At 47.5% G+C, this 14,455-nt stretch overlaps 1 protein-coding gene across 3 annotated transcripts; it reads left to right on the plus strand.

Moving 5' to 3' along the window:
* Positions 1 to 1,843: 1,843 nt before the first annotated feature.
* pcdh10b (protocadherin 10b) lies at positions 1,844 to 13,991 on the plus strand. Of its 3 annotated transcripts, none has more exons than XM_062476614.1 (5): positions 1,844 to 4,817; positions 5,833 to 5,891; positions 6,114 to 6,220; positions 11,213 to 11,566; positions 13,325 to 13,991. In XM_062476614.1, exons 1-5 carry the CDS (start codon positions 2,307 to 2,309, stop codon positions 13,342 to 13,344), a joined length of 3,051 nt encoding a protein of 1,016 aa, XP_062332598.1. In that variant the 5' UTR covers positions 1,844 to 2,306; the 3' UTR covers positions 13,345 to 13,991. The 3 variants fall into 3 exon arrangements, with proteins under 3 accessions (XP_062332598.1, XP_062332599.1, XP_062332600.1); XM_062476615.1 differs by having other exon boundaries at positions 11,213 to 11,370; XM_062476616.1 differs by having other exon boundaries at positions 1,844 to 4,652; positions 11,213 to 11,370.
* Positions 13,992 to 14,455: the final 464 nt, after the last annotated feature.

Genomic DNA, 14,455 nt, shown 5'->3' on the forward strand with positions numbered 1-14,455 from the left:
GAGTGGGTAAAGGCTGCTTCCAGGTCTGTTCTTACGACAGCCGTGACCGAGGCACCAGACTCAAGAGGAGGGGAGCTTCCAAGATGGCTTGTTTTTGGCCGCGTCCCAGACAGAACGCTTACATCACTTTCTCTCTCATCATTCTCTCTCGGATGTGGGGCTCCGGGGCACTGTTCAGTACTACATCACAGTGTATGCTCTAATAGAATTTGATTATGTTGAACTGAAAAATGTCAAGATAAGTCATTTCAGCTGTTCAGAGAACAAGGCTTGGATTTGGGGAGGGGAGAGGGATGAGTGCGGACTTGACGTAGCAGGGGCTCTGTTGGGGGCAATGCTAACCGTCAAAGACTTCATGCCACATGCACGCGCACACACGCACACACACATACAACACAATTAAAACTTGTGTACAAAAGGACAATGTGTTCATTATCTATGTTTTCCACTCCATCTTGTTTATAGGGCTTATCTCATATTCTGTTTAATAATCTACACTTTTGAACTGCGTCATACCTGATAGACACATCCAAGGCATGATGATTTAATATTTTGGGTTAGAGCCCACGGCAACCGAATTCCAAATAAAAGAGAGAGTGAACAAGTTTATGCCTCCTGCTCCCTCACATTTTTCAGTGTCTATGTCAACGACTGACGTCACGGACAGTTCCCGGTTCTGAAAAAGATGTCCTCCCCAGTAGTAGTCCACCAGTAGCCTGCCTTTTACCAAAATAAACAACACAACGACATTTCTCAAACGTCACAAATCCTCGACGGAGTGCGTGAACGACAGCTCTATTTATGGATTTGTTCTAATTTTGCACGGAATTGAACCACCCAATTCTGTTTCATTTTTCCTTAGACCGCTAGGGGACGCATGTGCCCTATGTTTCTTTGAACGGCGGAGGTTGACGGAGATTCAGAAAGCTCCACTAAACAGATCTCTCCCCTCCTCGGTAGAAATGTGGTTACAGAGAAGAGGGCGCAAAGCCTCTTGTCTAAATGAGAAATGTTTGCGCAACAACTACAATGCGTAAATGTTATGAATGTTCCAAAGCCCGCCGTAGGATATAAAATGATGCAGACTGACTGCATACATATCATAGCATTTGCACATATTAACCTATAGGCTATGTGGCATTATATATAATCCTGTTACGTATTATTAGTATATAATTAACTATTAGCCTGCCAAATAGGCTATTTTGGTACGAATTAAATCTGTGTCCGTTTTGCAGGTGACATTTCTATATGAGAGACATTTGAAGACCGGTCAAGGATTTAGGATGCGTGCATTAATAATTATTATTACTTAAAGATCCGTATATGTTCATTGTATGCACCTTCCTGCCACAATAAATTATGTGTTGTGTTAACTTACATGGCAATAAAAAACAATTCTGATTCTGATGAGAACTATGCATAGCAACTTCTCTCTCTTCTTTACTTTATCTCTCTCTCTTTCTCTAACTTTATATCTCTTTCTATCTCTCTTTCTCTTTTTTCTCTCTCTCACTATTTCTATGTGTCTCTGTAATCTCTCTCTCTCTCTCTCTCTCTCTCTCTCTCTCTCTCTCTCTCTCTCTCTCTCTCTCTCTCTCTCTCTCTCTCTCTCTCTCTCTCTCTCTCTCCATCCATATGTCTCGTCAGGTATGCAGTTCAGAACCAGCTAGGAGATGACAGCGTCACTCCACGGGAGCGCAGTCTAACCCTGACGGGCGTTCCAACCGTCCAATCAGGGAAGAGCTTGGCGGGTGCTGAGGGATCCTGTTGGCTGGTAGGGGAGGTGCGCTGCGGAAAAAAACTAATAGTTGAGTGAATACCATTCAGTAGTGGCTGAGGAGACCGCAGTGAGTGCGCTACAGGGAACGGACACGACAGTAGAAAGAAACAAGTCGGATAACAGTTGTTGATAGTTAGAAATAAGCTGATGAAGGAAATCATCGAATGCATGAATTGTATGGATTATGTTTTCCCCTCCCACGAATTGATATGTGCTTTTAGACTAATCTCATCACTGAAGGAGAATTCTGCATCATTGGAATGTGCGCTGTTGCCACATCGGGACGCATCTGAGAGCAGAGCTTGTTGATCTGAAGATAGCTTTTTTGGGGGGGGAGACAAACCAGCTTTGGCCAAAGCAAACAGGATGGTCCTCGTTTGACGGGACAACTAAAGGGAAGTTGTTCATTCCCAAAAGCCTTATACATTTTTGTGACTTTCCTTGGACTAATGGTAATGGGTATTGACGCGTTAAATAAAAACGGATAAGATTTTTGTTTCCCAAGTGCACTTGTTCTTTGGCGATGATTGTGCTATTCGTTCTGCTGTGTATTGCGAATGGAGCTGTCTCGCAAATACGCTACTCAGTGCCGGAGGAGGCGGAACATGGCACGTTCGTGGGGAATATCGCCGAGGACCTGGGACTGGACTTCACCAAAGTCGCCTCGCGACGCTTCCAGGTAGTGCCCAACTCGCGGACACCGTATCTGGAAGTGAACCTGGAGAATGGAATTCTGTTCGTTAACGAAAGAATCGACCGTGAGCAGATCTGTAAGCAGAGTGCCAGCTGTCAGTTAAACCTGGAGGTGTTTCTTGAGAACCCGCTCGAGCTTTTCCGCATAGAAATAGAGGTCGTAGATATTAATGACAATCCACCCAGCTTCCCCGAGACCGACATCACCGTGGAAATCTCGGAGAGCGCTACCCCCGGAACCCGCTTCCCTTTGGAGAGCGCATTTGATCCGGACGTGGGCTCCAACGCCTTGCGCACATACGACATCACCACCAACAACTATTTCTACCTGGATGTGCAGACGCAAACGGACGGGAACAAATTCGCCGAGTTGGTGCTGGAGAAGCCGCTAGACAGAGAGCAGCAGGCGGCGCACAGATACGTGCTAACGGCGGTGGACGGTGGCCAGCCGCCTAGGACCGGCACCGCGCTTTTGGTGGTCAAAGTGCTGGATTCTAACGACAATGTACCCGTGTTTGATCAGCCCGTGTACTCTGTGAGCCTCCCCGAGAACGCACCGGTGGGCACCCTGGTTATTCAGCTGAACGCCACTGATTTGGACGAGGGTCAGAACGGAGAGATAGTGTATTCGTTCAGCAACCACATCTCAAGCCGCGTGAAGGACTTATTTAGCATAGATGCGCGCACTGGTCGCATCGAGGTGCGCGGAGAAGTGGATTTCGAGGAGAGTGGCTTGTATCAAATATTCGTTCAGGCGAAAGACCTCGGGCCAAATGCCGTGCCAGCGCACTGCAAAGTTCTGGTGAAAGTCACGGACGTGAACGATAACGCTCCCGAGATTACGTTTAGCACCGTGACCGAGTCTGTGAACGAGAACGCAGCCCCGGGCACCGTCATAGCGCTGCTGAGCGTGACGGACAAGGACTCGGAGGATAACGGACAGATGCACGTTGAAATTCTCGGGGACGTGCCGTTCAAACTCAAAACCTCATTTAGGAACTATTTCACTATTGTGACGGACGGACCATTAAACAGAGAAAATGCAGACTCTTACTCAGTCACTGTAGTTGCTAGGGATAAAGGTACCCCTTCTCTCGCCACTAGTAAATCTATCAAAGTCCAAGTGTCGGATGTGAATGACAATGCGCCAACGTTTACGCAGCCCTTTTATGATGTGTATGTGACTGAAAACAATGTTCCAGGCGCTTATATCCACGCTGTGACTGCTTTGGACCCAGACATAGGTCAGAACGCGCTCATAAGTTACTCCATAATGGAGTGTGATATTCAAGGTATGTCCGTAAAGACGTATGTGTCAATCAACGAAGAGACTGGCTATCTGTATGCACTCAGATCTTTTGATTACGAACAGCTGAAAGATTTCACCTTTATGGTTCAGGCGAAAGATTCTGGTAGCCCCGAGCTGTACTCTAACGTAACGGTCAAGGTGATCATCGTTGACCAGAATGACAACCCCCCATCGGTCATTGCCCCATTGGGAAAGAACGGCACCGCGAGAGAGCCTCTGCCCCGGTCCGCCGAGCCTGGATACCTGGTCACCCGCATCGTCGCCATGGACGCGGACGACGGCGAGAACGCACGGCTCTCCTACAGCATCCAGCGTGGGAACGAGAACGGCATGTTCAGAATGGACTGGCGGACTGGGGAGCTGCGCACAGCCCGACGTGTCTCCACCAAGCGGGACCCGCACCAGATGTACGACCTGTTGATTGAGATTAGGGACCACGGGCAGCCTCCTCTCTCCTCCACCGCGAGTGTGTTCGTCGTGCTGGTGGACAGCGTGGTGGAGGGTCGCAACAGCGGGGAGAGGGGCGCCGCCAAGGCCAAGGAGGGCTCCCTGGACCTCACCCTCATCCTCATCATCGCCCTGGGCTCCGTCTCCTTCATCTTCCTCCTCGCCATGATCGTGCTGGCGGTGCGCTGCCAGAAGGAAAAAAAGCTCAACATCTACACGTGCCTCACCAGCGAGTGCTGCCTGGGGTGCACGACCTGCTGTAGCAGGCACGCGCGAGCCCGCAAGAAAAAGCTCAGCAAGTCCGATATCATGCTGGTGCAGAGCGCCGTTAACGTCACCGGGGCCAGTACGGCCCAGGTACCTGTGGAAGAATCTGGGAGCTTCGGCTCTCACCATCAAAACCAGAACTATTGCTACCAGGTATGTCTGACTCCGGAGTCGGCCAAAACCGACCTCATGTTCCTAAAGCCGTGTAGCCCGTCTAGGAGCACAGACACGGAACACAACCCGTGCGGGGCTATAGTGACAGGGTACACTGACCAACAGCCCGACATCATATCAAATGGCAGCATTTTATCAAGCGAGGTAAGAGTCCTCTCATACTATAGCCTCACCCCCAAATACCCAGCATGTACTTGCCCATGCATGTACTTGCTCATGTCCATAAAGAGCTCAAACAGTACTGTAGGCGACTAGAATCTGATAACTGCATCGTGTTTTGAAACCACACTGAGACACATCCTCCAATATGTTTTTGTAATCATATAGCCCGTATAGGCCTCTGTGTATGGTTAGGGTATTTGGATGGTTTGGAAATAAAACGATAAAATATACTTTTTAGGGACTTTTAGGTTTTCCTGTATGTTTCATTGCCATATTGTTTAAGCAGGCTCATATCATGTTTGCTATAGTCTGCCTAAACACGCCTGACCACATCCTGTCATTAATTTCCGGAACACCATCTCAAACAAATATGATTACTAGTTGCTGACATGTTGCCCTTGGCAATTCTGAGGGAGATTACAATTGGAATATAATCATTGCATGTTCCTGTTCTACTCGCAATTGGCTTTGTCGTGTCTTAAAATAACGGATTTTTGAATAAGATAAGCATAAAAAAGATAATATATGGGGCCTTGGAGGCTGCTGGTGCGGTTGCCGTGTGTGTGTGTGTGTTAGAGTGTGTGTGTGTGTATGTTTCTGTGTGTGTGTGAGAGAGAGAGTCTGCACGCAGCGGCTGTTTCCCTTGTGAGAACACACACATTAGGCATACAAGTCACGATCGTGCTGAGTCGCACTAGAACAGAGATCCGTCTATAGTTGTGCCAGCATGAATAGTATCACCACTTCATCTCCTTTCTGGCAACGTCGCCTACATACCAGAGAGCCATAGGCCGGATACAGCTCCTCGCAAAATATGGAGGAAACCATAAATTGCTAACATCAGTCATCCTTGTTCATGCTGTATAATCATTCTTATAAATGTGGCCCCATTTGTTCACGTTAAATGTTTGATGCTTGATTGAGTGTTAGTTATTTGTCTAAAATATTGTAGCCTGTACTCTGTGCCAGCAACTCAAAACGGCCCCGTTTCTTTCAGACCAAACATCAGCGAGCCGAGCTCAGTTACCTGGTGGACAGGCCCAGGCGCGTGAACAGGTGAGAGACACGGCCCCTAATGGGGAGCTGGGAACTGGACTTATGTGGTTGAGTGTAAGAAGAGGTCACTCAATGCAAAGTGGTTGGACTTTGCATGTCTAAGGCTGGATGATGTATCTTCAACCCCCCCCCCCCCCCCCACCCCAAGCCCCCAGATAATTAATGTGAATACGTGCATGGATATTGTTTGAATACTAACAAATTCCCCTTCTCTCTCTACAGCTCGGCGTTCCAAGAGGCCGATCTCGTGAGCTCGAAAGACAGCGGACACGGTGACAGCGAGCAGGGAGACAGTGACCACGACGCCACCAATCGAGGTCACTCCTCCGGTAAGTTCATCGATGTTAGCCTTTTCTAAACACGCTGGCTATATGTTTGTGTGAGAAAGAGTGTAAGGAGGTCGATAAAATGCAAGAGCGTTCTTTTATAGCCTACTTGCCTTAAAAATACACTTTCTTCGTCGTTGTCACTTCCGAGCTGACCAATATCCTGTCTACCAACGTGTACGTGTTATGAATTCCAGGCACCGTAGGGCTTTGGCCACCGCATGTTACAGTAGTCTCTTATGTGAAAACAGCAAGGTTGTTTTGATGGGTTCTTGCGTCTTTGAGAACTCTCACTGTCCTTGATTCTAGCATGACGCTCAATCGTGGTATTATGCATCAACAGGAGAAATCTGTTCCGAACAATAATGAACCTCCGTTGTACTTAATCCCGTTGTTTGTAAATATGCAGCCGGTTAATGAGGCCCCTCTGCTCGGTCCGTGGTGGAGACCACTTGTCAGAACGTGACGGGATTTTTAACGAGGACCTGTTTGCCATTGGCGGCGGTGTGGGAACGGGACCAAATAGGCCTTGCGGACGAAAACAGACGATTCATTCATTGACTGCTTGGTTGCTGCCCACCCCGACCCCGCACCCACTCCTCAAACCAGCCCCACCCCCCTGACCGCATTCTTCACTGCCCATCTTTTATCTTCCCTATCTATTTATCTATCCCATAGCAGCTTTTTGCAACAGGGCTGAGCCCTGAATGCGGTTTATCTCTTCATTCATCCGTACGGCTCTTTTGGTCTAGCGCCAGCATGTGTCGATTATCTCCCGGGCTCTGCCCATAGCGTGAACCTACAGTGTGCAAAACGAGCAATGTCTACCATGGCGTCCCTTGGTTCTCAAATCTGTAAAGGTTTAAAGGGCCCATCCACCCAAAGTAAACAGACATAAACAAGGTCAATTTTCATTTCTTTTTTCGTTGTATTTTTTCCTTTTCATTTTTACTGTAATGTACTTTAGCTCCAAGGCACATGTTATGTTATTACCGTTTTAAAGATGGTTAGCACTTCATTATGGAGTTTTATTGCTTATCCCAAATAATAAAAGCCAACTGTTTTATTATGATGGAGTTTCTCTCGAGAACCATTTTTCAACAATAGAATTAGTTTAAAGAACCCTTGTACTCTGGAAACAATACCCTACAGTTACTGGAAACAAAATGTTCGTCCTGAACCCTAAAACATTTGAACAAAGGCGTAGGTAAATGTGTTTTTCTGTAAATTACCATTGAATAACCATGTTTTGGGAGTCTTTCAGTCCATGTAGTCAGTCCATGTAGTCAGGTGGCTGAGCGGTTAGGGTATCGGGCTTGTAATCAGAAGGTTGCCGGTTCCATTCCTGGCTGTGCGGAATGACGTTGTGTCCTTGGGCAAGGCACTTCACCCTACTTGCCTTGGGGGGAATGTCCCTGTACTTACTGTAAGTCGCTCTGGATAAGAGCGTCTGCTAAATGACTAAATGTAAATGTAATGTAAAATATTGCAGACTGAAAGGTTGAATGTGAATTGCCCACGTCTTTGTCATCGACAGGGCATATCTAGATTGAATGTAAGATACACACATTTCGCAGGTACACTCAAAACCAGACCATGATGTTACTGTATATCTGTTATTTACTTCTCAGCACAGCAGTGATAGAGGAAGACTCCCATCTTTACTTTTGACTTTGTATACCCTTGGAATGGGACTCGGATACAATGTCTTTGTTGTGGAATTATTGTAGAGCTTAGTGTCTTTAAACAGATTAATTGCCGTGCATTAAGTCTTTGTTTGATTAGGATAATTGATAGCGTGGCTGAGCTACTCGCTACTTGCATTGTACTTCCAAAGACTTGATGCTGTGCTATTTCCTAATTGAGTTTGTCAAAGAATGGGATGTCAGCCTAGAATTGTATTTATCACTTAAACCAGTAGCAAAACAGTATTTATTCAGTATTTAATGAATTACAATTATTTTTCCCGTTTTGAGCATTTACCTCTAGAGCCATCTTTGTGGGTAGTTTGAAGTATCATTTGAATTATAATTTGAGAGAAGGTCAACATTAAACGATCCCACTTTGGATGTATGAATTTCCTAATTATGTGGTTGTTTGGTTTTGGAAAAAGTGTTTGTAGTTTTTGTAGTCAGGGAGTTAAGCTTTTATGTGACTGAATTGGATTTCTGTCACCATGCCAGCCCAACCTATTCAATGAATATCGTCCACTTTCATCCGAACTATTATGGGATTGGCTCCTCTGTTGCCTTCTCTCCACATTTCCCCCACCCGGTTGCCGTGGCAAATCCCTCCTTAGGTCTGCTGTTCACGTTATCGCCGTGGTAACAGCTCACTGATCAGTAATTCATTTTCAGACCTCTGCATAGCAATTACGAAATGAAGGTTATTATCAAGACTTGTGTTTGCCCTGCTCGAGTGGCGTGCAGAATTCTAAGATGAAGATGAGCCGTCAATGGGGGAGGGGGGAGGGGGGGGGGTCAGTGAATTCATCCAGGCTCTTTCACTCCGCCTCTCCTTATAGCCTTCCTTTTCCTCCTTGTTCTTTCCCCCCCATCTCTCTTTCTGCTCTCTGCTTTCTCATCCTGTCTCCACTTCCTCTCTTTCGCTTCCTTTCTCTCTCTCTCTCTCTCTCTCTCTCTCTCTCTCTCTCTCTCTCTCTCTCTCTCTCTCTCTCTCTCTCTCTCTCTCTCTCTCTCCATCACTTCCTGTTCATTCTCTCTACCTCCCCCCCGTCCCTCTTTCTCTCTCTGTCGCCCCTTTGACGGTGTTTGGTTAAGGGCAAGGCTTGTTCACTCAGTCCAGGCTTATTAACTGGTGCTGTGGACAGACTTGTGTTTGCTCAGCACAGTATCCTAAGAGAACAGAGAAATAAGAAGGATATTATCTGGGCGTGATAGTTTTTCAAATCCCAGCGTGACTAAGAGCCAGGTCAGTGTGGGAGGCTGGTTCCTTTCTTATCACTGAGACACTTAATGTGCCAGAGGAAACATCTAATTTCGTCAAATGTCGAGAAATATCAAGATGTCTTGATCTGGCTTTGTGGCTTAGACAGTTTCCCCAGTGTCTGTGCGCGTGCATGCGTGTCCGCGCGCGTGTGTCATCTCTGGGTGAGAAGAAATATCGCAACTTTGTCCATCTGTGTCCAGGTACCTTAGGTCTATGGGTGTAACGTTCATGGTCATTGTCTATTGTCCACAGCGGCCCTCTTTGTCTTCGCTGAATGGCCGAACAAGTACAGGTAATACTGGTTTAAACCCAGAGTGCACATTTACTGCAGACCAGGAGCGTCTAAAAGCCTGTCTGCTTGTATTTGTGAGTTGTACATAGTTAGTATTGATAGGTACAAACTATGATTATGACGTGCTTGTCTCCTAGAGGTGTATGGGCGATGTTGACTTGTAATTAGATGGTGTATTTATGGTTGTTCGTTAATATTTAATAAGAAAGCTTCTCGTTCAGGGCCTTGGCACTTGTCCAAGCTGTTGGCGATGCAGAGCCAAATTAATCCTCTTTGTAACAAAGCAAATTCCCCTTTTGCTGACCATCCCAGACACACAGACACCACACATACACACACACACACACACACACACACACACACACACACACACACACACACACACATACTGTTTAGAAGGACACCAGGAGTCTAAGGCTCTAATCAGTCTGTGTATGGAGGATTAAGAGATAGCCTTAGTGTGCAGTTTAAGATTTGATTCCCATACATGGACTCAGACAACCAACACACAACGACTTCAGTTGGTTGGGGGGCAAGACATGCTTATCTGGGTGGACTTTTCAGTGGATTAATGAATTGTATTCACATTTGAAAGCACTTTTTGAGACTTTTAAGGTACTTAATATAAAGGCTTACTGTATTCACAGGAGGTGAGCAACTGTCGATAGCATCCAGGCTAGTCAAGGTTTTGTAACAGAACACTCTGTGGAAATATAATACATGTACAAAACATATCTTTGTTTATGTCAAAAAACCAGTTTCCCTGCAGTTTGGCCCAAAACATTCATTCTATTACTTCTGGTTTGACGTGTTCATTATTTCACAAGTTGTGCAGTCATGGACTTAAACAAAAAATGACCTTTGCTCTCAATCCAAAACAAAATCGTAACGCATAATTACTTTGGCTTCTACTGTGGTATCGCACCTGAACCCATTCATTTACACACAAAAGGCAATACCGGCTGAAAGCAGAGAGACGCAGTGCAAGCTCAACCAGCGTAATCTAATACTATCGAGCTTGTGGTCTGTGTGATCTAGTGCGCCAGTTAAAGCTAGCACTGACGCCTGCCTATTCCAGGTTTTGAACCTACCTGTGCCGCCTTCTTTGTATGTGCCCCAGCGAACCACCTGGAGTACGGCTCCTACAGTGGCACGTTAGGTCCCATCCCTGGCTGCCTAACATGGCGCCCACCCTCCAGTGACCTCTCACCCCTGAACCCGTCCTCTCTATTCGTGGCGTTTGGTTCTGTCAGGAGTAGTCACGTGACGGTGAGTCACAGATGAAGCTACTGGATGGGAGGAGGTCAGAGCTATGGAGCCTCACGTGGGTAGAGATGCAGCCGGGCTGATTTTCACAGGGTCGGCTCATGTCTTTTAGCAGAGAAGATGGCGACCCTGGTTTACTTTTCTCTCCATGCTGGGCTTTAGAGAGAGAGAGTGTGTGTGTGTGTGTTTGTGTGTGTGTGTGCAGGGAGGGTTTATCTATACTGCCTCAGTTTCATCAGATCGAGGGAGCTTTGATCTTGGAGGGTGAAAGGAAGAGTGCTGCCATAAGGAATTACAGATCTGGCTCGTTTGTGTATGTGTGTGCACGCGTGTGTGTGTGTGTGTGTGTGTGTGAGTGTGTAGGTGTGTGTGTGTATTTCTCTCATTTCCTGGTTTGTCTTGTTGGAACATGAACTGAGCGAAACCTTTTTTGACCAATGTTTATTCCCTCCCTCCCTCCCTCCCTCCCTCCCCTCTCCTACCTCCAGGCGCTGACCTCTTCTCCAACTGCACAGAGGAGTGTAAGGCCCTGGGCCACTCTGACCGCTGCTGGATGCCCTCTTTCGTACCCTCAGACGGGCGCCAGGCGGCCGACTACCGCAGCAACCTGCACGTGCCCGGCATGGACTCCGTGCCCGACACTGAGGTATTTGAAAGCCAAGAGCAAACGGGGGGCGATAAGTCATTCTCAACCTTTGGGAAGGAGACACCCCTCAGCCACCAACACCTCCACCACCACCACCTCCACCACCTCCACCATGCCCCAGGCTCGCTAGAGAGGAAAGAGTTTGAGGCACTTCTGTCTAACACACGGACAGCGCCTTACAAACCAGCCTATTTGAGTGAGTATCCGCTTCGCACTGGTCGCTCCGGGCTAACCACTCCTAACCCCCAATCTGATCATTGAATTCCAAAAAATTACAAAGTTAAATCAATGGAGTTTGGCTGGGGGAAGATTTTCCCGTTTTGACCCCATCTCTCTAATTCACCTTCCTTGTTAGAGTACGTTTAACTAACTCTTCCCTTCTTCCGAAACACATTCATTATCCGCATGTCTCCGTCTCGGCCCCACCCTCCTCCTCCATGGCTCCCTCCATTCCGGTTCACTCCCTCACACATGGGGGGGGGGGGGGGGGGGGGAGGGGGGGGAAGGAGGCTCTCGAGTAAATGAAATCTGCCAGGAGCAATTACAGTTAAGTTCCGGGTCCATACGCCTTGCTTTGACAGAGGTTTAGATGTTGGGATTATGTATGGTTTGTTTCATTATGAAAAGATGCCCGTGTTATCGCAGGAGACGGAAATGAGACTAGCTTTACTGGTTTTAAAAGAACAGGGACGAGACATTACCCTTTAGTACCTGCTGATTGGGAGCTATTATTCTCAAATAAAAACCCTTCTTGGGTAATTGAGAGGAAGAAGCAGATTTCCCAAGGAACTTCCTGTATCCAAACTCGCTTTCTTTTCAAAGGCTGCAAAAAGATCCCCCACCTCCGCATACACACCGCAATTAGGTGAAAATGCGTCGTTATATTCCCATTAAGTGGCATCTTAAGAGCCTCTTGTCATCACCGGGAGATCTGGGCTCCGACCCTGCTGTGGCTCTGCTGTCGGCCACGGCGTGAGGCGCGGAGGAGGACGAGGACGACTGCTCTGATTCGTCCTCGTCTCTCCTTCCAGGACTAGCCACCAGCCACTGAGGGACAGGGGGACAGACTGCTGTTGGACGTTTCTGCAGTTGCCCTTCAGTTAAGCTGGGGCCTTCTTGTTCGTTCGGGACCAATGTGGAACGAGCTTCTTTTATTCGTTAGTTTATTTGAAGTCGGTCGGAACTTTCGCACGGCAATGGAATCATTGTAACCCTCAGATAAAGATGACCCCTGATTATTCTGTTGGAGTGATGGGGGTGGGGTGGGGGGCGTCTTGGAGAGGATAGAGGGGAGGATAGAGAATAGCAGGGGGGGTGCCAGAGGAGGTGGGGGGGCTGTAGGGGGGGGGGATCCTCATGTCTCTAAGAAGGTCTCAGTCTTTCTCTAATCAGATAAAGACGGCCAGCAAAACACAGAGACCCTTGTCGCGGGGGGGGGGGGGGGGGGATTGGTGCCTGTGGCAGATACTGGCCTGGTCATTACCTAAATACCACAGAGATGACACGGAGCCTCTGGGTTTGGTGTAGGGGCAGGGGGCAGGGGGCGGGGGGCGGGGGCTGGTTAAGCTGTCATGGGGAGAGGAAGCAGGGCAGGGGGAGGGGCAGACTCCATTTGTCTAGTCTGCGGCCCATTTGAGTTAAAGACCCCCCTTTTGTTGCCGTCCTAAATCAATTGGCCGTGCGAATTGTTTCGCGAGACTCCCATACTCACACGGCCATTAAGGACGAGTGAGTGAGCTGAGTGAATTGAAATTGGGGTAGGGAAAGAAAAGATGGGTGGTGGGGGCAGGGTGAACCGGACGACTTTCTGACCTTGTTTTCCTTGACTGCCTAACACGGTGTGAACGAACCGCAGTCCTTGAGCTGCACTGTACGTTTGTGTTTGTTCAGTGTAGTTTTGTTCTTTCTCTCAGACAAATGTGGCCCCTAACCAGCGTGTGTTCTCTGCTTGCAGCGAGGAAAAGGGTTTGCTAGTTCCTTTCGCGTGGACATACCAGAGACCGCATGACTTTGCACAATCAGTCAAAGCAACAAAGGCGAAAAACAGCATCAAGTTTTCAACTCCGTTTCCTTCGCGTTCCACGGACCGACGTGAACCCCCTGCCACATACACACGCCCCCGTTATCCCCCCCCTCCCCCCCACCAGTTTGAAACTCTTTCGGGGGTCGCCATTCCTTCTGGAATCCTACACACACCCCTTCCACCCCTCCCTCCTTGCCACTTGGAATTCTTTGGGACACTACTGCCGACCTTGGAGACTGCTTCCCCTTTGAATTTCGGGAGGGGGGGGGGGGCGGCTGCCGTGCGGATGGACTCAAGGACGTGACGGGGGGACAGACTGCCATACGCGCAGAGCCCACCGCTCTCAGCGGGACTGAGAATACCTTGAAAACAGAACCGAAAGACGAGGAGGAGGAGATAAAGGGAAAGGAGTTGGAGGAGCAGTTGGGAGGAGCGCGCTCTCTCCTTCCTGGATCTCTGTGTGCCTGTTTACAGCACCAATGTACATCTTTAAGAAAATCGATGATTTAAAAAAAAAAAAAACTTCAAGACAAAAAAAAAGGACAAAAACGAAAACTGGACAAGCGGAACCCGTCACTGAGCCCTTTAGATGTTTGTACTATCACAGCAGATTTAAGCCAGTTGTACAGGAGATATTTGTGCATTTCAAAATGCAATACCACCATTTTAGAATTGACTGTTTTCTATTCTGTTTGTGTGGTCTGGTCAGGTGTCTATCTCTCTTCAAATCTTCTTCAACTTTATAAAGAAAGATCGTGGACATAAGTACTTTCTTTTTCTTTTCAAGTTTTTTTTGTTTTGTTTCTTCATTTTTACGACCTAGTGATTCTGGACTGTGTTGGCCAACACCTTTGACTCCAAGGCGTCCAGTAGTTTATATCATGTGTGTTTACTGTACTCTTTTAAAAAGCTTCAACAATGAATATAAATCTATATATAATACTATCTATATATACTTTTTTCTGAAGGCGTACTATCTATTTGGTGGTTTTCCTATACAGAGTAGGGTTTCCTAAGCTTCTTCAAGTGCTCTAGAACGCTCTAGTGATACAGAGTCTAACA

This window comes from Osmerus eperlanus, chromosome 13 (genome assembly GCF_963692335.1).
Source record: "Osmerus eperlanus chromosome 13, fOsmEpe2.1, whole genome shotgun sequence".
Taxonomy (NCBI): domain Eukaryota; kingdom Metazoa; phylum Chordata; class Actinopteri; order Osmeriformes; family Osmeridae; genus Osmerus; species Osmerus eperlanus.